Raw genomic sequence first — 16,469 nt, 5'->3', positions numbered from 1 at the left:
GCGGAGCAACTAAGCCCGTGCGCCACAACTACTGAGCCTGCGCTCTAGAGCCTGCGAGCCACAACTACTGAAGCCCGCATGCCTAGAGCCCGTGTTCCACAACAAGAGAAACCACCTCACTGAGAAGCCCGTGCACGGCAATGAAGAGTACCTCCCACTCTCCACAACTAGAGAAAAACCATGCACAGCAACGAAGACCCAACACAGCCAAAAATAAAATAAATTAATGTTTTAAAATAATAAAAATTTAGTCAAGGACTTCCCTGCTGGCGCAGTGGTTAAGAATCCACCCGCCAATGCAGGGGACACGGGTTCGAGCCCTGGTCCGGGAAGATCCCACATGCCAGGGAGCAGCTAAGCCCATGCGCCACAACTACTGAAGTCCATGTGCCTAGAGCCCGTGCTCCACACAGGAGAAGCCACCGCAATGAGAAGCCCGTGCACCGCAACGAAGAGTAGCCCCTGCTCGCCGCAACGAAGAGTAGCCCCTGCTCGCCACAACTAGAGAAAGCCCAAACGCAGCAACGAAGACCAAAAAGTAAAAAAAAAAAAGTATTACTATTTTTTAAAAAAATTAGTCAAAAGATTTGATCAGACACCTCACCAAAGAAGATATACAGATGGCAAACAAACATATGAAAAGATGCTCAACATCATAAATCATTAGGAAATTGCAAATTACAAGATACCACTTATTAGAATGGCTAAAATCCAAAACACTGACAACTCCAAATATTGGTGAAGATGTGGGGTGTCTTTGTCTGTTTGGGCTGCTATAACAAAATACTACAGACTGGGTGGCTTATAAACAACAAACATTTATTTCTCACAATTCTGGAGACTGGAAGTCCAAGATCAGGGTGCCAGCATAGTCAGGTTCTGGTGCAAGCCTTCTTCCAGGTTGCAGACCACTTACTTCCCAATGTGTCCTCACATGGTGGAAGGGGGCAAGGGAATTTTCTGGTCTCTTTTATAAGGTCATTAATCTGTTTTATGAGGGCGCTCATGACCTAATCACCTCCCAGAGGCTCTACCGCTTAGTACCATCACATTAGGCATTAGAATTTCAACGTATGAATTGGGAGGGGAGGACACAAATATTCAGACCATAGCATGGGGGCAACAGGAACTCTCATTCACTGTTAGTGGAATGCAAAGGTATAGCCACTTTGGAAGATAGTTTGGCAGTTTCTTACAAAGCTAAACATGGCTTTTACCATAAGATCTAGCAATTATGCTCCAGAGATTTGAAAGTTTATGCCCCCACAGAAACCTGTATGTGAATGTTTATGGCAGCTTTATCCATAATTGCCACAACTTAGAAGCAACCAAGATGTCCATCAATAAGTAAATGGATAAACAAACTATGGTACATTTTCATAGTGGACTATTACTCAGCAATAAAATAAGCTATGGATCAAGCCGTGGAACGACATGGAGCAGCCTTAAATACACATTACTAAATGAAAGAAGTCAGTTTGTAAAGGTTATACACATATAATTCCAACTGTATAACATTCTGAAAAAGGAAACACTAAAAAGATCAGTGATGTACAGTATGATGACTAGTTACTAACACTGTATTACATATTTGAAAGTTGTTAAGAGTAGATTTCAAAAGTTGTCATTGCAAGAAAAAAAATTTTGTTACTATGTAAGATGACAAATGTTACCTAGACTTATTGCAGTGATCATTTTGCAATGTATACAAACATCAAACCATTATTCTGTACGCCTGAAACTAAGTTAATGTTATATGTCAATTATACATCAATTAAAAGATTAAAAAAATTTTTTTAAAGAATCAGTGGTTGCCAGGGGTTATATACTGTATGATTACAACTATATGACATTCTGAAAAAGGCAACAGGAAAAAGGTCAGTGGTTTCCAGGGGTTCAGTGGTGAGGGACGGATGAATAGGTGGAGCACTGGGGATTTTTAGGGCAGTGAAACTATTCTGTTGATACTGTAATGGTGGACACATGACTATACATTTGTCAAAACCCACAGAACTGTACAACACAAAGAGTGAACCCTAATGTAAACTATCGACTTTAGTTAATAATAACGTATTATTATTGGTTCAACAACCATAACAAATGTACCACGTGAATGCAAGATATTAATAATAGGAAAACTGAGAGGGGATATGGGGGAGGTGTGATGGGGGAAGAGTATATGGGAACTCTTTGCACCTTCTGCTCATTTTTTCTGTAAACCTAAAACTGCTTTTAAAAACAAAGTCTGTTAATAATAAATAATTTTAAAAAGGGATGAAATACCCTTTATGCTAAAATATGGATCAACCTTAATATTATCATGCTAAGAGAAAGAAGCCAGACACAAAAGGCCACATATTGTATGATTCCATTTACATGAAATATATAGAACAAGCAAATCCATGGAGACAAAAAGCAGATTAGTGGTTGCCAGGGGCTGGGGGGAGCTGGAAATGAGGACTGACTGCCTAATGGGTATGGGGTTTCCTTTTGGGTTGATGAAAATGTTCTGGAACTAGACAGTGGTGATGGCTGTACAATGTACTAAGTGACACTGAATTGTATACTTTAAATTTTATAGGATGTGAATTATATCTCAAAAAAAAAGCAAAAAAAAAATTTCCCGACTTTGAGGGCACCATATTGGTAGCTCTGTACTGTGCAATGATCTAATACATTGAGAATCTTGTTATAATGGGACAAAAGCTAAGGTCAGTTATGATTTCATTCAGTGCCCTGCTGCATTTCACATGCCTTTCACTGCAGTCTATTTTGAAGAGCAGACATTTTAACATTTTTAAAGGGAACTAGAATTATCAATCAAATGATAAACTGCCATTGGGACAGATTCTTTTTTATGATTCATATGAAGTACAGGTCTTAATAGATTATGCACTCAGTTTCAATGGTTATAAAGAGAGTGAATACAAATAAATCAGAGAACAAATCAAACACTGCACATCATAGATGTCAAGAACAACAGAATAATCTTCCAATTTTACTCTATGGGCCACAATAACCACAATGGGCAGAAACATGCTTTAATCATGAAAACATCAAGTAATCCCCTTATAGAAAACCATTTATAGTTCACTTGGAAACTGAATTCATAATCTTTAATAAAGCCTATTTATAATAATGATGAAAGAGTTTCAAATAAATAAAACTTAAACAAAAAAGGCCTCAGGAATCAACATGAAAGATCTCCCACTACCAAATTTGGGACAAGTTCTTAAATCCATAAGTTTATAATTATATTAAGAAAACAAAACAACCCTCATTGGTCACCTTTGGAGGATGCTAAGAAAACAACTCATTTTTCTAAAAACTGGTAAATAAGGTGAAAAATATCAAGCATTTATCCTTTCTTTCCTATACAAACTGTGCCTCAGGATAACCAAATAGTTGGCCTGAGGAAATGTCTTTTTATATAAGTATTACAGCTAACAAATATTAAAGAATTTTAAAATTATCATTTTGCAATCCCGAATGAATTAATGGACCCTAGGCAATCGTAGTCAATGACTGATAATACCACAAAAAGAACACCAGATGTTATATACTTCCTGATGGAAGTATACACCATCACTTATGAAGTGGTCTTGCAAAAAAACCCCCCAAATCAGGGACTTCCCTGGTTGCACAGTGGTTAAGAATCCGCCTGCCAGTGCAGGGGACATGAGTTCGATCCCTGGTCCTGGAAGATCCCACATGTTGAGGAGCAACTAAGCCCTTTCACCACAACTACTGAGCCTGCGCTCTAGAGCCCACGAGCCACAACTAACTGAGCCCGTGTGCTGCAACTACTGAAGCCTACGTACCTAGAGTCCATGCTCTGCGACAAGAGAAGCCACTGCAGTGAGAAGCCCGCACACCTCAATGAAGAGTAGCCTCCCCTCACCACAACTAGAGAAAGCCCGTGCACAGCAACGAAGACTCAACGCAGCCAAAAAAAAAAAAAAAAAAAATCAAACCTGAATGTGATCAAGCCTTATCTAACTACCAATTCATAGGAAATACAAGGAACAGAGGTAAATGTTAAACATCTTAGGAATGTAGTGAGCAAAATTCCAGATTGTAAGAAATTATTCAGGACATGACTAGTTTCTTCAAAAACAATAGAAAATACAAGAAAAATAATGGGAAGAACCTGTAGATCAAATAAGATTTAAGGTAAATATCAACCAATTGCAATAGACCTTATATAGATCCTGATTCCAAAAATTTTTTAAAAAGAAAAAATGTATAGGACAGTGGGGAAATTAGAAAGCTAATTGGATATTTGATAATATTAAGAAATTACTGTTAAGTATTTTTGGGTTTTATATGTGATTTTTAAAAAAGAGTTCTAGGGACTTCCCTGGTGGTGCAGGGGTTAAGAATCTGCCTGGCAATGCAGGGAACACGGGATCGAGCCCTGGTGGGGGAAGATCCCACATGCCACGAAGCTACTGAGCCTGTGCTCTGGAGCCCCTGCTCTGCAACAAGAGAAGCCACCTCAATGAAGAGTAGCCCCCGCTTGCCATAACTAGAGAAAGCCCGCGCGCAGCAACGAAGACCCAACGCAGCCAAAAATAAGTAAATTAATTAATTAATTAATTTTTAAAAAAGATTTACTGTTAAGCCATGGTAATTACAAAAGTCTGATATTGGTGCAGGAGTAGATAAACAGAACAGTGGAACAGAACAGAAAACCCAGAAACAGACCCACATTTATAAAGTGACTTGGAATATAGCAGAGATAACACTACAAATAGGTTCCGGGAAAACTGGCTATTAGCATAGAAAAATACAATTATATTATATCACATATCATATATAAAAATAAACTCCAAATAGATTAGATTTTTTTAAAAATCTGGAATCCATTGTTTCCAGATATCAAACGAAACAGATCATAGTTAATTAATTAATTTATTTATTTATTTTTTGGCTGCGATGGGTCTTCATTGCTGCACTCAGGCTTTCTCTAGTTGCGGGGAACGGGGGCTACACTTCGCTGCGGTGCGCGGGCTTCTCATTGTGGTGGCTTCTCTTGTTGTGGAGCATGGGCTCTAGGTGCGCGGGCTTCAGTAGTTGTGGCGCACGGGCTTAGCTGCTCCGCGGCATGTGGGATCTTCCCCGACCAGGGCTTGGGCCCGTGTCCCCTGCATGGGCAGGCGGATTCTTAACCACTGAGCCACCAGGGAAGCCCCTGGATAGATTAGACATAATGTGAAAAGCAAAGCTGCAGAATTTTTAGAAAAAAAAAGCAGGACCCTATTACATCAGTGTAGGGGAAAACTTCATAAATAAAACACAAAAATCACACATCATAAGGAAAAATAAACTTGACTACCTTAAGATGAAAATTTTCTGCATGACAAAGGATAAATATTTATTAGAAATTTTTAGTACAGAGAAATATAACAAAGAAAACAAACATACAGAAAAGGTCTATAATTGTACCACCACGATTATCCCTTTGGATATTAAAAAGAAAGTAATGCTTATTACACAGCCAGAAAATTCTAACAGTACAGAAAAGTACAGAATAAAAGTAAAAGCCTCTCTCCCCCAATGTGACCACTGTGATTTTATACAGAAGAATTTTAGAATGCATATACCAGCACATTCATTTAACTGAAAAGTATCCATGTTTTGGAAATTCCCTGGCCGTCCAGGGGTTAGGACTCCGCTCTCTCACTGCCCAGGGCCTGGGTTCAATCCCTGGTTGGGGAACGAAGATGTGCAAGCCACGTGGCAGAAGGATAGAAAGAAAGAGAGAAGGAAGGAAGGGAGGATGGAAGGGAGGAAAGAAAAGTATCCATGTTTTATTGGTAAGTAAAAAAAGCAAATTGCCGAATTGTATATATGCTCTAGTCCTTAAAAAAATAAAAAAAGGATATCTATGTGTGTATGTTTGTATAAGCAACAGAAAAGGAGAGGGAAGAATATTCTTTTACTTTAGATATTTTTTGTATCGTTTGAATTGTCAGAATGAGCACAATTTTGTTATTCACATGTAATAAAAACAAGCTAACAAGCAAAAAAAAAATCCTGCCACATATTATTCTAGCTGGAAAATGGAAGGGGTATGTGCCCCCCCCAAATCAAATTGAATAAACTTTTTAAAAAGAAAGAAGGAAAGGAAAAAAGAAAAGAAAGGTACACCAGTATGTCAAGCCAACGAAGCTTTTCTTAGGTAACTTGTAAATTAGGGGAGCTCAAAGTATTAATAGTTTGGAAAAGAAAAACCTGAAATATCGACGTCAATCTATCTATATGCACACCAAACCATTATCTTTGGGGTGGGGTGGGGTATTTCCAGAAGAAGGACTGATTAATACCCTCTTTGCTCACTCATGTAGTGTTTGACTGTTACCAGCATGTATTAATTTTGATAAATTTTAAATAACAAATAATTTAAATAAAATAAAACCAAGTTATTGCATATCCCACAAATAAAAAGTACTAGAGGAAGCAAGAAAGGTAACTTTGTTACGGTTAGAGCACAGGCTCTGGAATCAGAGTCCTGGTTTAATAAACCCTGGCTGCATTACTTACGGCTGTGCGGCTTCGGGCAAGAGTCTAAACCCAATTTTCCTCAACTGTAAAATAGGAACAGTAACAGCATCTGCTTCACAGGCTTGTTATGGGGATTAAATAATGCAGGGAAAGCATTTAACACAGGGCCTGCCATTACGATGCAGTGAATTTAGGAAGGCTAAAAGTTGAATCAGGAACGCTGATAACTTTTCCAACATTTCTACTCCTTAAAAACTTAGAAAGCAAGCTGTGTGAGTCAGACCCCAGGTCAGAGTGCGGTCAGCAGTCACTCCGCCCGTTTTACCTCTAGGACGAAGTCAAGGCACTGATCTAAACACCTCGAGAGATCAGCTGCTATTCCTTTTACATCAGACCCCTTTCTGAGTCTCAAAAGGAGGCTACGCATCCAGATGGATCAAAGGAATCGCCGAGTTCTTGAGATGAAGACTGGACGAAGAGAGGGGCTGATGAAGGAACATTCTTTCCCATTTCACCCCAACCAGGAAAAGCCCTCCTGGGTCGTTAGTTTCCGAAACTGCCAAAATTAACGCCCTTTGTGGCTCCTCAATAGCACCCCGACCTCAAAAGCCCTTCTCACAGCGCTTCCCTTCTGCCGCCAATGCCCCTCTTGGGGCTCATTTTCCTTCCACTAGTTCAGACTGTCCAGTTCTGTGTTCCTGGCCTCAGGGTCCGCTTAACCTTGTTTCTCCTTCTCCATTTTAGACTCGGCTTCTCTCCCTCAATTTCTCGCCCTCCGCCCCAGACTCCCCGGTTACTTCAGTTCCTTCACCTCTACTTCACTGTAACCCTTCCGCTTCAGTAACCCCTCCTCCGCCTCAGAGACCGCTCCTCCGCCGCCGTTCCCCGCCATCTACCTCAGATTCCTCTGCCTCCCCCTGTTTTCTCCCCTCAGCCTCTAACCCCAAGCTCCCGATCCAGGCCCTCCCGGCCTGGCCCTACCGGGTTGCTCCAGGGGCAGCGCCCCCAGGCGGCGGATGCCCTCCTCGTCCAGCTCCCACTGCTCCGCCATTCCCGCCCACCTGCCCCACTCCGCCGCTCACCTGTCACCGCCCGCGAGGCCGTCCGGCGCGCTCCAAGCCCCGCCCCGCGCCTCCAGGCCCCGCTCCGCCCCGCGCGCCGCCGCGCTTCCGGGGGCCGTTATTGCCCGGGTCACGCTTCTACCCACCCGCCTCAGGACCCTAGACCATGGTATGGAGCCCGCCCTGGCGGGGGCCCCAAAACCGCTAAAACAAAGAATGGGTGCGATGCGGAGGAGGATTAGGGCTGTGGGGTTAGGAACCTAACTCTGGGACACAGGGGGTGGATATAGCCCCAGCTTTGAAGGGTTTGGGGGCTAGTTCTGAGGAGTCAGAAGAATGTGCCTCCTTTGAGAGTTGAAGTGTTATAGCTCTGAGGGTGTGGGGGACGCCAGGTCTGAAGGGTGGGAGTGTGCTTCTGACGGGGTGGCTTCATATCTCTAGTGCTTGGGGATGTTGTCTCTGAGGCAAGGTGGTGGGCGGGAGGGTGACCGTGCTGGGTGTGGGGAGATCTGAAGGATTGGGTTGGAGGGCAGCTCTCTGAGGCATGATGGGAAGCTCCAGATATAAAACGTTGTCTCTGAGGAGTTGCGGTCCTGTCTTTTTTTTTTTTTAATTTTATTTATTTTTGGTTGTGTTGGGTCTTCGTTTCTGTGAGAGGGCTTTCTCTAGTTGTGGCAAGCCGGGGCCCCTCTTCATCGCGGTGCGCGGGCCTCTCACTATCGCGGCCTCTCTTGTTGCGGAGCACAGGCTCCAGACGCGCAGGCTCAGTAGTTGTGGCTCACGGGCCTAGTTGCTCCGCGGCATGTGGGATCTTCCCAGACCAGGGCTCGAACCCGTGTCCCCTGCATTGACAGGCAGATTCTCAACCACGGCGCCACCAGGGAAGCCCGAGGTCCTGTCTTTAGAGCATGAGGCAGTTCTAGTTCTAGAAACTGATTTGGAAGGAGCTCTTCTGGGAGAGAGGGCTCAGTGTGGAAAAGAGAGATACCCTTTGGGATGGGGTGGGAATGACTATGCTGGGGCTACCCCATTTCCTGCAGTCAATCTGGCAAGAAGCCTTTTGTCCTTCAAGTGCTACAGGCCCCCAGCCTGTGACTGAGGGCTCTTCCCAGGCCGGGGTAGTTCTGCACTAACCAGCTCCTGAGCAGTCTTTGGGAAGAAAACTCTGGAAAGCATAACCACATCCTTAACCCCAACCCTCCCTCCAGCAGGCTTCTCTTGAGAGCCCACCTGTGGATGGGCCATGTACCTGTAAGAAGGAGGCAAACTCTGTGGCAAGACCTCTTGTCATACCCTATCTTTAATAAGAAAAGAGGAACTGAGACCAGAACTGTCACTCACCTTCAAGGAGCAGGTTTTATTTGGCACCCAAAATATGCACACTTGGGACACTTTCACTGAGCTCTCAACCAGCCTGTCACCTTTAAGGAGAATAGAAAGCAAAATCAAGAGTCCTTGCATATTTATGCTTTCTGGTCTAGGTGGGGTCCTTAGTTACCCTCAGCTTATCATGTTCAGCCTTACCTATGTTTAGAAAGGCCAGGACTTAAAAGCTTAGATTAGCTCACTAGATCGGCTTTTCCAGCTCTGCTTCTGAGTCGTGACACCATTACAGTTTGTAATCTTTCTCTTCATGTCCCTTTTAATTTTTCTAGCCTCTAATGGGCCATGTATAATTGTTCTTCTTTATATCTGAATATTTCAACAAGGCTTGTTATCAGAGAAGAGAACCCCACCCCCTTCTTTGTTGCATGCATTTATTTTCCTAACTCAGCTGTCAAAATAGGAGATGCAGATTTCTGTTGGAGAAGTGGGCTTTTCCTGCCTTGAGAAACCACCTCTTATTTTAACATTCTTTCCCCCCACCAACATTTTAATACAAATTTTGAAACATTTAGAAAGTTTGAAACAATTTTACGGTGAAACTATATACCTACCACCTAGATTCTACAATGAACATTTTGCTGTAATTGTTTAATCACATATCCTCTATCCATCCTTCTATCGATTCATCTTATCTTTTGATAAATTTTAAAATAAGTTACAAATATTGGTACATTGCACCCCAATCACTTCAGCATGCATAATGTTTACCTAGAATTTGTTAACCTAAAACAATCAGTTATTTTTTACCAGCAAAACAGGTTTATTTGGGAGCACTAAAGAACTGCAACCAGGGTGAACCACATGCAAGTCTGGTAAAGCAAAAGAGGAAACTCTTTTATAGGGAGAAGGGGAAGTTGGAAGGGGCTGTTATAAACAAAAAATCCATTGGAGGAAACTGGGAGTTTGAAGTATAGTGACTTTTCATTGGCTGAGTTGTGACAGTCTCTCACTGGCTGAGCTGTGCCAGGCAAGGAGAAAATCTTTCTTCCTCCTGCTGGCCGATAGTAAGGTAGTATCACCTCCTGCTGGAGCTTTGAGTTATGTCTCTTCCGTTGGATCTTTTTTTTTTTTTTTTTTGCGGTACGCGGTCACTGCTGTGGCCTCTCCCGTTGCGAAGCACAGGTTCCGGACGCGCAGGCTCAGCGGCCATGGCTCATGGGCCCAGCCGCTCCGCGGCATGTGGGATCTTCCCGGACCGGGGCACGAACCCACGTAGCACAGGTTCCGGACGCGCAGGCTCAGCGGCCATGGCTCACGGGCCCAGCCGCTCCGCGGCATGTGGGATCCTCCCGGACCGGGGCACGAACCCGTGTGCCCTGCATCGGCAGGCGGACTCCCAGCCACTGCGCCACCAGGGAAGCCCCCGTTGGATCTTTTATTGACCTTGAGTGGCATGTGTGTGAGGGCTCCCTCTTCTGGCCTCCTGACTCCATTTTAGTGAGGCTTCCCTTTATTTTCACAAATTCAGTATTGTTTTATGGTTCTTTTTTAGGTAAAATGTTACATACTATTTACGACTCTAAATTTTTTTATAAGAGTAGTGCTCCTTGAGTGTTTTTTTTAAAGTCTGATACAGATTGTATGTTTGATGGCTTTCTGCTTTTCTATAGTGTTGATAAGTTAGGTCATCTTGAAGCAAAATGGACAATTTGTTTATGAATAGATAATCTTCAACTTTTAACAGTGAACTGAGGAAGGTTAATGATCTTTGCTGCTTTTGTATATATAAAAAGGAACCCACAGCATTCAGCCATCCTGCCATGGCCTTAAAAATGTAATGTCTCTGCAGGTATGATTCCAAGAGAGCCCTGACTTATTCAGTGGGGTGGGGAGCACCTCATCATAACTCTTTCAAAAAGAGCTTTATTAAGATATAATTCGCATACCGTACAATTTACTATTTTAAAGTGTACTATTCAGTGGTTTTTAGTATGGTCACAGAGCTGTGCAGCCATCACCACAATCAATTTTAGAACATTTCCATCATCCCAAAGAGAAATTCCATACGTATTACTAGTCATTTTCCATTTCCCCTCCAACCTCCCCAGCCCTAGGCAACCACTAATCTATTCTCTCTCTCTATAAATTTGCCTATTCTGCACATTACATATAGATGGAATAATATGTGGTCTTTAGCATCTGGTTTCTTTCACTTTGCGTAATGTTTCAAGGTTTCGTCTATGTTCTAGCATGTATCAGTACTTCATTCCTTTTTATTGACAAATAGCATTGCATTGTATGAATACACTACAGTTTGTTTACTAGTTCATCAGCTGATGGACATTTTGGTTGTTTCTACTTTGGGGCTATTATAAATAATTCTTCTATGAATGCCTGCAAATTTTGCTTGCAAATTTGCCTGCAAATTTTGTTTGGTCATAGGTTTTCATTCCTCTTGCACTTATATCTGGAAGTGGAATTGCGAACCATGTAAGAACTCTGTTTTTAATGTTTTGAGGAACCACTGAACTGTTCTGCAGAGCAGCTGCACCATTTTACACTCCCATCAGCAGTGTATGAGATTTCTAATTTCTCCAATCTTTGTCAACACTTGTTATTATCTATTATTGTGATTCAGGTCATCCTAGTGGGTGTTAAATGGTATCTCATTGTGAGTTTTGCTTTGCATTTCCCTAATGACTAATGATGCTAAGTATGTTTTCATGTGCTATTGGCCATTTGTGAATCTTCTTTGAAGAAATGTCTATTTAGCTTCTTAACCCACTGTTATTTTATTTTATTTTATTTTTATTTATTTTTTTTTTTTGCGGTATGCGGGCCTCCCTCTGTTGCGGCCTCTCCCATTGCGGAGCACAGGCTCCGGACGCGCAGGCTCAGCGGCCATAGCTCACGGGCCCAGCCGCTCCACGGCATGTGGGATTCTCCCCGACCGGGGCGCGAACCCGCTTCCCCTGCATCGGCAGGCGGACGCGCAACCACTGTGCCACCAGGGAAGCCCCCTTAACCCACTTTTAAATTTGGTTATTTGTCTTTCTATTATTGAGTAGTAAATGTTCTTTTTACATGGTCTAAGTACAGATTCTTTATCAGATAGATGATTTGTTCCATTATATGGGTTGTCTTTTTACTTTCTCGGTGATGTCTTTTGAAGCACAAATGTTTTTACTTTGATGAAGTTTTATTTATTTATTGGTTTGTTTATTTATTTCACTTTTGCTTTTTGTATCTTATCTAAGAAGGCATTGCATAATCCAAGGTCATGAAGATTTTGTTTTCTTCTAAGGGTTTTATATCTTTAGCTCTTATTTTTAGGTTTATGATCCATTTGGTGTTAATTTTTTGTATGGTGTGAGGTAGGAATCCAACTTTATTTTTTGGCAGGTGGATATCCAGTTGTCCTAGCACCATTTGTTGTAAGCACATTTATTTCTCCCATTGAATTGTCTTGGCTTCCTTGTCGAAAAATTAATTCACCATAAATGTAAGGGTTTATTTCTGGACTCTTGATTCTATTACATTAATTTATAAGTCTATCCCTATGCCAGTACCATACAGTCTCAACTTTTTTTTTTTTTTTTTTTTTGCATGTGGATGTCCAGTTGTCCCAGCACCATTTTTTGAAAAGGCTATTCTTTACCCATTGTCTTTTCTTGGCTCTCTTGTCAAAATTAATTAACCATAAATGTAATGGTTTATTTCTGGACTCTTAATTCTGTTTCAGTTGTTCAAATGTCTGTCCTTATGCAGTAGCACACCATCTTGATTACTGTAGATTACTGTAGTACGTTTTTGTTTTGTTTTTTTTGTTTGTTTTTGTAGTATGTTTTGAAAGTGTGAAGTGTGAATCCTCAAATTTCATTCTCCTTTTTCAAGATTGTTTTGATTATTCTGGGTCCCTTGTATTTCCATATGAATTTTAACATCAGCTTGCGAATTTTTGCAAAAGAAAAAAAAGCAGTTGGAATTTTCATAGGGATTGTGTTCAATTGTACAATAGATCAATTTGAAGAGTATTGCTACCATAACAATATTGTCTTCTGATCCGTGAACATGGGATGTTTTTCCATTTATTTAGGTGTTTTAAATTTTCTTTCAACTATGTTTTGACGTTTTCAGAGTACAAGTATTGCACTTCTTTTGTTAAATTTATTCCTAATTACTTTGTTCTTTTTGATACTGTTGTGAATGGAATTGTTTTCTTAATTTCATTTTTGTGTTGTTCATTGCTAGTGTATAAAAATACAGTTGATTTTTTATATTGATCTGTACCCTTCAACCTTCTTGAACTCATTTCTAACAATTTAATAGTGATTCCTCAGGATTTTCTTTATGCAAGATCACATCATCTACAAATAGAAATAATTTTACTTCTTCCTTTCCAATATGGATGCTTTTTATTTCCTTTTATTGCATAGATCTCTTTTCATTTTCCCTTTAGGAGGAGCCTGGTATGCCTCATGAGTCAGCAGAGGATTTGTTTCATTTCAACATCGGGGGCTGGCATTTCTCGGTTCCCAGAAGCAAACTCGCTCAGTTCCCAGACTCCCTGTTATGGAAGGAGGCTTCAGTGTTGACCTCTTCGGAAAGCCAGAGGCTGTTCATTGACAGAGATGGTTCCACATTCAGGCATGTGCACTATTACCTCTACACCTCCAAACTCTCCTTCTCCAGTTGTGCAGAACTGAACTTGCTCTATGAGCAAGCACTGGGTTTGCAGCTGATGCCTTTGCTGCAGGTAAGATACTCTTGTCTTCCAGGAGTGGTGATCAGTAACATAGGCCTTACATCACTAAAATGTTGTGCCCTTTTATATATTCGTTGCTGAGATGATCCTCTTAATGAGGAAGTGTGATCAGTGAGATAAGGTAATAAACGGTACACTAGAAATGCATGTTCTGAATAAAGGATTTCATCCTGACTCTGCCTTATCTATGCCAGCAGCCACCACAGACCCAGGATAGGACTTTCCACGGCCTGAAAGGGTGTTCTTGACTCTTGGAAATCCTAGCTTAAGCTTCTTCTTTCTTTTGTTGTTGAATTTTAAAAGGTGGAACACTAGAAATTGTAGGATTTGCTACATACACTGTGTCTGAGATTTAAAATCTAAAAGATTTGTCAAGAACATTACTTCTCGGGACTTCCCTGGTGGCCCAGTGGTTAAGAATCCCCCTGCCAATGCAGGGGACATGGGTTCGATCCCTGTTCCGTCCGGGAAGATCCCACATGCCGCGGAGCAACTAATCCCGTGCTCCACAACTACTGAGCCTGCACTCTAGAACCCGAGAGCCACAACTACTGAGCCCATGTGCCACAACTACTGAAGCCCATGCGCCTAGAGCCCGTGCTTCAGAACAAGAGAAGCCACCACAATGAGAAGCCCACTCGCCGCAACTAGAGAAAGCCCGTGTGCAGCAACGAAGACCCAATGCAGCCAAAAATTAATTAATTAATTATTATTATTTTTTTTTAAAAAAGGACATCACTTCTCACTGTGCCTGTTAGGTACACAATGTTCACTTACAGCAAAGTAAAACGTCCTCCAAACTGCAGAATCTTTCATTTGTCTTCACTTCTCTGTTTTCCAAGACTTCTTCTCTCGGTGTAAGAGCTTTAAATACCTTTACTTTTAAACCATCATAGTATCACTGAAGAACATTACCTTCTTTCCTAATTTTTCTCCAGACTACAGAAATCATTTCTGTGGTTTATCTTAATTAGTTTATTCTTAGTTTTTGAACAATGATATTTTTTTAACCTGGAAGAACTAAATATTATGACTGGGAAGGACCATTGGCCATGCTCCATGTTAATCTTACTGTCTGGACAAGGTGTTGTTTATTCTGTCTTCACAAGCACTGACTGACAAGCCACAGTGCAGCTCAGTGCACTACGAACTATGCCTCTCCAACACCTCAAAGAAGAGAATTGAGGTAAACCATGCATATCTGGGTCATATGGGAATGAGAACATTTCATAATGCATGTTTTCATGGACACTGTTTACAAAATCAGTGTTTTCTCTTAAAAGGTATTATACATTTGGAAATCAAAATCCTTAACATACTCCAGTGCAAGTTGTTGTACATTCTTTTCTTTTTATTTTTTTTAAAGTTACCCACCCGAAATAAAAATTTTTTCAACTATCCCAGAAACTGAGTACTAGAATTGCTTACAATTGGCTTCCAAATCACTTAAACAGCCTGGAATGTCAAGATGGCTGCTGATTTTTTTTGTGGTGGGGGGGCGTTGCACCACGCGGCTTGTTCCCCAACCAGGGATCAAACCTGGGCCCCTGGCAGTGGAAACGCAGAGTCCTTATCACTGGACTGCCAGGGAATTCCCAAGATTGCTAATGATTCTATACCAAAGCACCATTTTGTGGGGAAAAGGAGGGAGTCACTTGCAGAAAATCAAAGAGATCAAGGCAATTTTTTGAAGAACCATTTTAAAGAGCACAAGCCTATTATACAGTTTATCAGCCCTTTAATTCCTTTGATGTCCTTACTTCCCAAATTGAAACAAAATATATTTGGGAAGCAACTTCTAAATGGGAGGTAGCAACTCAGAAGCCAATGAATTGGTCCAATTCCAAAGTTCCAAGTTGTGTGAGCAGTAGAAGTATTTGAGGAATCATGGATCTCCCTCCCTAAAACAGACCAAGAAACAAGTGCTTATGTTTTGGAAATGGTGCTCTAAATAAACATTTAGGCCGGCCCAGCTGAAGTGGTATTTATTTATTGAAGCAGAGTGTAAATATAGCTGGAGAATCAACAGCAATCTCAAGCAAATCAACAGCCTCACTCGTTTCCATCACTTTCCCCACTCCTAATGCCTGTCCACATACTCAGGTTCTTGCCTAAATGTACAAACATTTTGCTTGGAGAAAATGGAGTTTGCCAGTTCTAGTCTAAAAACCCTTCTCAGGCAGCCCATCTTAATGCATTCAGCCAGTATTTATTGAAAGCACTGTGGTTACCAGGCATTATTCCTATGGGCTTTAAGGAAAACATAGGATGATCCAATAAAAATATAATATAAACCACATATGTGAGCCACATGTATAATTTAAATTTTTCTAGCAGCCACATTAAAAAAAAACCAAGTGAAATTAATTTTAATAATATATTTTATTTAACCCAGTATATTTAAATACTGTCATTTCAATATGTAATCAATATTTTAAAATTAATATATTTTACATTCTTTTTATGTACTAAGTCTTCAAAATCTGATGTGTATTTTACACTTAAAGCACATCTCAGATTCAGACTATCACATTTCAAGTACTCAATAGCCATATATGGCTAATGGCTACCATATTGGACAGCATATATCTAAATTGTTCTAACCTGTTAGTGCTGCTTACTGTAGAGTCCTTCAGATTTAGCCCCTAGCAATAAAAATGGGACTTTGCCTCCCACTAACTAAAGTTCCCATGCACGCAACAGGAGGCATATCCTACACAGGATTATCTATAATATAGTAAACTTTGTTGGAAAGCCAAATAGGAGCCAACAAGTAGAATGAGATGGGAAGCTTCTGGAGGACCGGTGCG

General features: G+C 41.1%; 2 protein-coding genes across 2 annotated transcripts in view; one reads left to right on the top strand and one right to left on the bottom strand.

Annotated features, from left to right (window-relative positions):
* LRRC36 (leucine rich repeat containing 36) overlaps window positions 1–7,558 on the bottom strand; it is a 50,609-nt gene extending 43,051 nt beyond the window's left edge. The window contains exon 1 of the mRNA XM_007125895.4: window positions 7,489–7,558. Coding sequence (XP_007125957.2) covers window positions 7,489–7,558 — 70 coding nt within the window. The remainder of the gene's footprint in view (window positions 1–7,488) is intronic.
* A 108-nt stretch (window positions 7,559–7,666) lies between these two features.
* KCTD19 (potassium channel tetramerization domain containing 19) overlaps window positions 7,667–16,469 on the top strand; it is a 34,197-nt gene continuing 25,394 nt past the window's right edge. The window contains exons 1-2 of the mRNA XM_007125894.1: window positions 7,667–7,737; window positions 13,354–13,650. Coding sequence (XP_007125956.1) covers window positions 7,735–7,737; window positions 13,354–13,650 — 300 coding nt within the window. The 5' untranslated portion in view covers window positions 7,667–7,734. The remainder of the gene's footprint in view (window positions 7,738–13,353; window positions 13,651–16,469) is intronic.

The sequence above is a fragment of the Physeter macrocephalus genome, chromosome 17 (genome assembly GCF_002837175.3).
Source record: "Physeter macrocephalus isolate SW-GA chromosome 17, ASM283717v5, whole genome shotgun sequence".
Classification (NCBI taxonomy): Eukaryota; Metazoa; Chordata; class Mammalia; order Artiodactyla; family Physeteridae; genus Physeter; species Physeter macrocephalus.
This window is presented reverse-complemented; position numbering and strand designations above follow the sequence as displayed.